Source organism: Cebus imitator, unplaced genomic scaffold (genome assembly GCF_001604975.1).
Source record: "Cebus imitator isolate Cc_AM_T3 unplaced genomic scaffold, Cebus_imitator-1.0 Scaffold699, whole genome shotgun sequence".
NCBI lineage: Eukaryota > Metazoa > Chordata > Mammalia > Primates > Cebidae > Cebus > Cebus imitator.
Window position 1 is genome coordinate 93,693 of NW_016108014.1, and position 9,562 is coordinate 103,254.

Below are 9,562 nucleotides of genomic sequence, written 5' to 3' on the forward strand. Positions count from 1 at the left end.
CCTCTGCCTCCCAGGTTCAAGCAATTCTCCTGCCTCAGCCTCCTGAGTAGCTGGGACTACAGGTGCCCACCACTACCCCTGGCTATTTTTTTGTATTTATAGTAAAGCTGGGTTTTCAGCATGCTGGGCAGGCTGGTCTCGAACTTCTGACCTCAGGTGATTCACCCGCCTCAGCCTCCCAAAGTGCTGGGATTACAGGCGTGAGCCACCATGCCCGGCCTCCACTAACATTAGTAGAACCGTTCATTGACTGTGTCCCATATATCTGTGACACAGTTATCTGCATTTTCTGTCAATCTTTCTCCCCATACTTCAGTCTACTGACCTATTTACTAATTAATTGATCTCTTTGGCTATGTCTAATCCATTATTAACCCCACATTCTAGTTTTCAGTTATTATGTTTTTAGTTCAAATTAACGTCAGATTTTTTGGGTGGAGTTTCAATACTACCTTGAAAATTTTTATCTTTCCTCCCATTTTATTAAAGTGTTTCTCACATTTAATCATAGTCCATGTCTGATAAATCACATGTTTAGGTTTCGGGTGGGTTTGGTTTTATTGTTTAATTTTGTTTGCTCTTGATTTTCACTCATTTGGTCTTTTCTTGTGTAATAGTTAATTTTTCAATTGACAGCCAGACACGGTAAACGAAAAAAAAATTTGCAAAGACAATTTTTAGCTCTGAATCATATTATTATATCATATTATCCTCTAAACGAGGATTTTTTAAAAAATTGATGTGATTTGATGTGATTTGCATCCCCTGAGGTGGTTTGCCCAGATCGTATCTGGGGCTGAGCTGGAGGGAAATTGGGCTTCAGTGTTTGTGAAAACCAGTCCATTTCCGGTTATCCTCTTAGCAAGGTCACAAAAGAAAGCTTGTGGTGTGTACCGGGGTCCCTCACTGGTCCTTGCTATTAATATTTATGGGCCCGTCAGCCTCCTAGCACTGCTGAAAACTCTGCTCAGTTTCTCAGCTTCCCAGTCTTTTATTTTCCCTGAGTTGAAGTAAGGTAACAAATGTAAGGATTACTCTTTGTTTGTCTCTGCTATCTTCACTCTTAATGTTTTTGCTGCCTGGGTAGCTCTCTGATGTACTTAAAAAAAAATTCTAGGCCAGCCGTGGTGGCTCACACCTGTAATCCAAGCACTTTGGAAGGCCAAGGCAGGCAGATCAGCTGAGGTCAGGAGATCAAGGCCAGCCTGGCCAACATGGTGAGATCCCGTCTCTACTAAAAATACAAAAATTAGCCAGGTGTGGTGGCACATGCCTGTAATCCCAGCTACTCGGGAGGCTGAGATAGGAGAATCACTTGAACCCAGGAGGCAGAGGTTACAGTGAGCCAAGATGGTGCCACTGCACTCCAGCCTGGGCAACAGAGCAAGACTTCATCTCAAAAAAGAAAAGTTTTATATACATTATTTGAGCAGCCCTTTTAGGTATTTTTGGCAGAAGAAGACATTGTGTAAAACAACAGCTTCATCAATTGCTGAAAGTGGAAAAATCTCATTTCAGTTCCTGAGCTGATATATGTATTTTTAGCATTTACCACCTCCGGCAGTAATTAACTTTCACAAATTTACAGCCCATAATGCAAAGGAGTGCTTCCTTTTTTGCTCTAAATGTATGTCCTTGGATTGTGTACTGGAACGTTCTGTGTCCCCTGCCTCGTCTGCCTTTACGATGTCCTCTATCAGCTTTCCTCTTCCCACACAGAGCATTTTGTTTTAAAGCATCTCTGCATATCTCAGCCTCTCTCTCTACTGAGCCGACAATTCTCTGGCCTGCCTCCAGTTTCAGAGTCTCTTCTGTCAAGGTGACCCCATCTTCAGTCAGGCTTTTAGGGGCTAAATCAGTAGAATAGCTATTACCTAAGGCTAAAAATAAATGCAGTTTGTAAAAGTCACATTTTATATTCATGTATTCACGAACTTGCCAAAAATGATCTTAAGAGCAGACTTTGAGATTGTTGCCTTCTCTTCTTAAAATTTCTCTCTGCATGATATGCAAAGGAGGAAGTTTCTATTTCTTACTAGTAAGAATAATGGCGATATTTATTCATAAATGTTGGTTTATATTTCAGTTGTTAATATTAATTGTTTAGTAAGCCCGTGGGTCTTGATGAGAAACATTAGCAAGGGCTGACCGAACTTCTCTTCCTCATTTAAATTCATAAGATTGTAACACATCTGCAGAAGGCAAGCTGAAAATTGCATCATTATTTCATCCTTTGTAATCAAGCGTATAACCCTGAGTTAAATCCCTTCCAATGAAGGATTATACTTCATGACTGGCCCCATGGAACTTATTTATGTGCTCATTGTTGGGAGAAATTAGATGACAGAAACAGATTGACATTTTCCCTAATCCAATTCAACGAATCCTTTATCGAGCGCTTCCTCTGCCTGTCTGGCTGCTTCATTTATCCATCACAATAACTGTCTGTGAGACATCTCACTGAAAGCCCCACAGCTCAGAGTCATTTCTCCAGGTCCTTTTCCTTGACGTGTCAGTATTTAAATCCAGGACATCCCTCTACCAGCCCTCGTTGAAGAAAGAAATTATACATTTTTATAGGATTCATGTAGTTCATGATAATGCAGTTATTGCATTCATCATTTTATCCCAAGGTTCATTTTGGTGTTTTGCAGACCCTGGAAAATCATGTACATTGCATACAGTTCAAGGGAAGGGTTTGGCAGACACAGAGGCGCATACCCAAATCCCGCTGTCTCGCTTGCTATCTCTCGTATGTTGGACAAGTATCTCTGTCTGCAAATTAAACTTTGCAGCGGTAAGAGGAAGGCTCAACCTGTCTGCCTCATAGGGCTGTCAGGATTAAAAGGAATCATGGCTGAGAAGCTTATGAGTGCCATTCAGCAGCCAGCCATGAGCATCTACTAAAAAAGGAGTGCTATTATCATGGTTTTCTGATGTCTTTGATAACTTATAATTTTGCTTTACACCATAATTCTTAGAACCTAGTTTTATGTTTGGATTTTACATACATAGCTGAGATCTGAAAGAAGAAACCCATATTTTATTTAATGTTAATTTTTAAAAATTTGTCTCTAGCTGTATTGAGGTACCACTGACAAATAAAAATTGGTATGTATTTAAGGAGTACAATTTGATGCTTTGCTATATGTATACATTGTAAAACAATCACTGCATCAAGCCAATTAACATTTTCATCACCTCACATAAATGCTGTTTTCTCCTCCTCCTCTTCCTCCTCCTTCTGTTCTTGATAATGAGAACACATAAGATCTACTCTCATAGCAAATTTTAAGTATACGATCCTGTAGTATTAACTGTGGTCACCATGCTGTATGTTAGATTCCTCAGAACACATTTATCTTGTATAACTGAAACTTCATATTCCTTCAGCAACGTGTCTTCATTCTAAGCACCTCCCAGCCCCTGACAAGCATCGTCCTACTCTGTTCTTCTGTGAGTTATTTAAATTGCACTTTCATAGGCTGAGCATGGTGGCTCTCACCTGTAATCCCAGTACTTTGGGAGTCCGAGGCAGGCAGATCACTTGAGGTCTGGAGTTCGAGACCAGCCTGGCCAACATGGTGAAACCCTGTCTCTATGAACAATACACACAAAAAATTAGCCAGGTGTGGTGATGCATGCCTGTAATCCCAGCTACTCAGGAGGCTGAGGAAAGAGAATAACTTGAACCCGGAAGGTGGAGGTTGCAGTGAGCTGAGATCATGCCACTGCACTCCAGCCTGGATGACAGCAAAACTCTGTCTTAAAAATAAATAAATAAATAAATTTATACTTTCATGATTATAAGTTAGAATAGTCAATATTTAAAAAAACAAGTTCATGGTTACATTGTTTTACATCTTAAAGTTTCACTAAATCTCACTAATAATGACTTTTGGGGGTGTCCAGTTTTTGCAGATACCTTTTTTCTATTTCTTTCTGTGCTCCTGTTCCTCTGCCTGAGGGTGCTGCACATGCTGATCTGCTTTCATGTGCATTTTCCAACATGTTCTTCTTCTTACTGTATTTCCAGTCATTCTACATCATCGACTTCTATTCCTCTCTCAGGCTCGTTTTAGATATTGCTCTCCCAGGAGTGTCTCCCCCTTTAGGCCGGGCGAGGTCTCTTCATAACAATAGCATTTTCTTTCCTCAAATTTCTCATGGTTTGCCATTTTGTATTTGTTATTTGTTGATTGTCTGTCTTCATTGACAGTAAGCTTCACGAAGGTGCAGATGATATCTGTGTAAGCCATTGTTTAATCTTCACTGCCTACCTCTCCATAAACACCTGTGAAATGCATACATTCATGCCTCAATTAGGAGAATGAACTGGACATTCTCCTAAAAGGGAATGCTAGGATCAGAAATTTGGGAGCTGGGTGTCCAAGTGACTGATCTCCACTTCAGCTGACATCACTCAAAATCTCTGGGACCATGGCCTGGGGGTCTGCATTTGAATGATTACAATTCTCTTAAGTAGGCCTGGTGTAGGCAAGAGGGGCTCATGTTGAGGCTCAACCGCATCCACTCCCAAGAATTCTACAGTGTGTTTTCAGTGAGGATGTCAGTGTTATCTTGTCTCTGTTGCTCACACTCATTAAGCTAACTGCTTTGTGACCTGACCTGATGAGGACCCCAGTTGTTTGGACACAGGTTTGCTTCTTGACCCTGTATTTGTCAAGATAGGTTAGCTGCTATAACAAACAGCCCTCAAATAAATAAAAGTTTATTTCTCATTTGTGTCACAGCCAGCTGGGGTGGCCAAGGTATCCTCTACTCCATGCAGTCTTTCAGGGATCCAGGATGCTCCTATTATTGTGCTCCACCTTCTAGAGCAGCTCTTCTCAAGCGAGACTCCTTGGGAGGATTAGACGCTGATGCTGATGACAGTCATTGTATGTAATGCATTCAGTTATCTCCTCCACATCTAGAATGGTGTTAGATATGGACCATCCTTGGGAGAGTTGAGAAAAGAGTCACCTGATGTGTTCTCTGTTTGGTTTTATTTTCTTATGGAGGCCCAGTTCAGAGACGTGGAGAGACCTTGTTTTTCACCTGGCTGGTAGAAGAAGAGGGGGTAGGAAAATCTTATTTCTCTCGTTGCCCAGCCCAGAGGTAACTCATGTCACTTCCTCACATTCACTCAATCTGCTTGTGAGAATCATTTCCATGGTCCTGTCCAGGTACAAGGAGTTCACAAAATGCAGTTGGACGTTAGCATGAAAAGAAGAAGAAGAAATGAAGACAGGTATTGGTGAGCCTATGACCTTGCCCCAGACCTACCCCGTATCAAGCTGTGTTTGCATCATGGAGAAAGAAAAAAATAGAGTGGGTATTTTCAGTTAAGTGCATTTATTTGCACGAAGGTTTGACTTAACTTGCCTCTGCTCTCTTTTTTTTTTTTATAACAGATGATAGGTTGTCCTGAAATTGAGACTCCTGCTGCGATAACGTGTGACCCACTGTCTCAGCCTTCCCCTCAGCTTGCAGACCTCACAGAGACTGAAGCCACCTTGGTATTCCTCATCTATATGACTCACACGTGGCCAGCGCTCTTGTTGCTTGTTATTTTCTCACAGTGTCTATCCCCATTACATAGCAGTGGGGGCACAATATGCCTTTTAAAATTCTTCCCATTTTCTTTTTTGAATGGATTCTCCAGCCTGGAATACGTTGTGTTATACTTAATCTATTTCTCTATTATCCTGGTGGATATGGAATCTGGCTGTCTATTCAAATTTATTGTGGGGTTTTGTTTTTGGTCATTTTGTTATTTTCTTCCACTTTGCTTAAAACAATTTAAGAAGAAAAAGATACAGTGTCAAGAGAGCATCTATGTATCCATTAATTTTTTTAAACTTTTGATAGGACTTGTACCATGTCTAAAGTCAGTATTCCATGACTACAGATTTGATTTTCATTCTGTTTTCCCTGAATTTATCCTTGTACCATGTCTAAAGTCAGTATTCCATGACTACAGATTTGATTTTGATTCTGTTTTCCCTGAATTTATCCTTATGAATCCTGGCTTTTATTATCACGTGTTATCCAAAAACTGGCTTTATGGACACCCTCCCCCTCTTTTTTTTTTTTTTTTTTTAACTCTCAGAGAGACTATCTTAGTAAAATGCTTCTGTAGGCATTTGGTATAAATAAGTCAACTCTCTCTCTGAAAATTTAACTTTCATGAGTTGCATAAGAACTTGTAGCATCTCTTGTCTGACACATGGTGGATGGCTCAGAATAAATTAGGGGAGAGAAGCTGAGCTATTTTTATTTAGCATTCCCAGAAAAGAGGATCAAGCACAGCCCATTGTTTTTTTTTTAAAAAGTTAATTATAATTAAGATGGGGTCTTGCTGTTTTGCCCAGGCTGGTCTTGAACTCCTGGGCTCAGGCAGTCCTCCTGTCTTGGCCTCCCAAAATTCTGGGATCACAGGCATGAGCCACCGTGCCTGGTCTCAACCCATTAATTTGATTTTATATTACCCCAGGATAAAGAGTTCCCCATCATTTAGGTTAGGGATACAGTTCCCTGCAGCCCGCCACAGACTAATGATGGAATGGTTATGTTTTAGCAGCCAGCAAATAATGTCGAAAGTGTCCCATCTAAGGAAACCTTCGAACTGAGCCAGGAACTCCCTGCTGAGGCCGTCAGGGACCCCAGTCCACACAGTGCTCTGGAGGTGGTATCCCAATTCTTCCCTGTGTCCAAGGCTCCTGGTGGAGGCCATCCACTGTCACTGGGGTCAAGTGCATGCACCCAACAGCTATTAATTCATTTTTCAGCCTCACTTAACAAAAAATAAGAATCGGCTTCCTTCTCCCCCTGCCTCTGATTCTTCTGTCTTCTCTCTGGCGTTTGCCTGGGGTAATCGGCCGACTCTCTTTTGCCATCTTCAACTCTGATCATCATGCCTTTTCACTCTTTAAAGGCTGTTCTGCAAAAGCGAACATGAGGGAGGTCAAGAGATTAAAAGCTGAAAATTGTTGGGGGGAGGGCAGGTGAATGTTCCAGTCCAAATGGGGCATGCAAATAATTTCTTCTTTCAGGATGAAATGAGAGATGCATGCTTTCTGTTCCTTCCTCTTAGCAATGTTCTTATCTTCAACTACATTCTCTCCATTGATGGATTTAATGAAAGCAAATGCTAATGTTTTCTCTTCCTCTTTAAGCATGACCTAATAACGCCATTTGGTCTTTAAGTAACAATCAACACAGCTCTAGAGCTAGACCTAGGTGTAGACTGAAAGGTGGTATTGAATGTGTGCCATTCATACCATTGAATGGGACCTACTGCATCATCAATGTTTGCATTGGCTAAATGTCTTCTCCAGACAGTCACCCTTGGAGAAAATGCGAATGTTTTTTTCCTCATTCTTGCTTGGTCACTGTTCCAATGCAGCATTTTGAACTTAATTTCTAGAGCTGTTGGTTGATGTCAAGCTTTCTTCGAAACATGTGGATTCACCACTTCAGCATGTTCCACCCTTGCGGTCCTCATTTGAGGCTCTATGAATCGAATCTGTAGTTATTAGTGGGTGACAGGGCATCCATGTGAGGTTGGATAGACCTGAGCTGGGCAGCTCAGCCATGTGGTAGGTTTTGGATCCTGGGTGAGTTCATTACTTTTTCTTTTTAAAAATTATTATTATTATTATTTAGAGATAGAGTCTTGTTCTGTAGCCCAGGCTGGAGTAAGATCATAGCTCGCTGTAGTCTTCATCTCCTGGGCTCAAGCAATCCTCCTGCCTCAGCCTCCCAAGGAAATGGAACTATAGGCAAGGGCCACTGCAAGCAGCTAATTTTTTATTTTTATTTTTTGTAGAGTTGGGATTTCACTATGCTCTCCAGGCTGGTCTCGAACTCCTGGCCTCATGCGATCCTCCTTTGGCCTCTCAAAGTGCTAGGATTCCAGGCATGGGCCACCGTGCCCAGCCCGAGTTCATTACTTTGCTTCAGTGTTCATGAGGTGGAGACTGGGTTGCCCACCTCACAGAATTGGAAGGAGGGGGATTAGAAAGGAGAGTGGTCCAGGGAAAGCCCTTGTCAGTGCCTGGTTCAGAAAGATTAGGAAGCTTTCGGTCATTGATTTGCTACACAGGGGCACTTGGACCTTCTCCTGTGTGTCCACACTGTCCTCTAGGCGACCTTCCCCTGTTCATTTGGTATCTTGTATAATACCCTACTTCATAACTCTTGTTAGCACAAATGTCACAATCACTGTGCTATTTTATCTGGAAAACTAGCATGGGGTAGGGTGCTGTAGGTCCTGTTAATTCCAGAACCATTTCATTCTCAGGAACTTCATGGATCCAAATGCAAGTGCTCTTAGAGGGAGAGATGCTGCAGTATCCTGCAGTGGACTTTTAAATTTAGCTTTTAAATCCTGTTATCACCTTGATCAATAGGATGACTGTCTTTGAATAAAACATACTATATGGGAATGAGTGTAGAAGGCAGAACCTTGTATGTAGAAACCTCTCAAAAACATTGTGGCAAGTAATTAGAGAAGAAAATAGTATATGCCCATGGTATAAAAACTAAATTTTATCTTTATATGTATCTGTCTCTCTACATATCATGTATCTATCTATCTACCTCTTATCTATCTATTCTATTTTCTTTCTCTTTTTTTCAGCTGGAGTCTCACTCTGTTGCCCAGGCTGGAGTGCAGTGGTGCGATCTCAGCTCACTGCAACCTCTGCTTCCCAGCTTCAAGCGATTCTCCTGACTCAGCCTCCCGAGAAGCTGGGATTATAGTCGCCCACCACCAAGCCCAGCTCATTTTTGTATTTTTAGTAGAGACGGGGTTTTACCATGTTGGTAAGGCTGCTCTTGAACTCCTGACCTCAAATGACCTGCCCTCCTCAGCCTCCCAAATTGCTGGGATTACAGGCATGAGCCACCGCATCCACTATCTGTCTATTTTCTATCCATCATCTATCTCATCTATCCATTCATCTGCACACCTAGATAATAGATACATAAATAGAGAAGAGAGAGATGATAGTAGATAGATAGAGATGGTAGATAAATGAATGATAGAGTGATAGATGATAGGATGGATGAATGGATGGATGGATGGATGGATAGATTGATAGAACATACATACGTAGATAGAGATCATAGATAAATAGGTAGATGATAGAGTGATAGATAACCGATGATTGATTGATAGATAAAAAGAATGGATGGACAAATGGATGGATGGATGGATGGGTGTATAGATGGATAGAACATACGTAGATAGATGAGATAGATGGTAGATAATAGATGGTTGATAGATGAGATAGCTGATAGGTAGATAATGATGGATAGATAGCGATGATTAGATGGATAATGATAGATAGATCAGATAGATAGATAGATGATGGTGATGGTAGATGGATAGATAGACATATAGATGTGTGTGTCTATTATTGTTACCATCTTTAAATTTTTAAAAGTCTTTTTCTAGTTCTTGGTAGGAAGTGTTTAAAGCAAATGTATTTATTCTTTCTGTTGACTCATCTCAATGCCAAACAAAAGTGTGTGTGTGTGTGTGTGTGTGTGT

General features: G+C 41.1%; 1 protein-coding gene across 1 annotated transcript in view; it reads left to right on the forward strand.

The window, feature by feature from the left end:
• The window catches only part of GYG2 (glycogenin 2), a 50,451-nt gene that overhangs the window by 38,168 nt on the left and 2,721 nt on the right, over positions 1 to 9,562 (forward strand). Inside the window, exons 8-9 of the mRNA XM_037734981.1 lie at positions 5,418 to 5,522; positions 6,584 to 6,691. Of these exons, the coding sequence (XP_037590909.1) occupies positions 5,418 to 5,522; positions 6,584 to 6,691 (213 nt within the window). The remainder of the gene's footprint in view (positions 1 to 5,417; positions 5,523 to 6,583; positions 6,692 to 9,562) is intronic.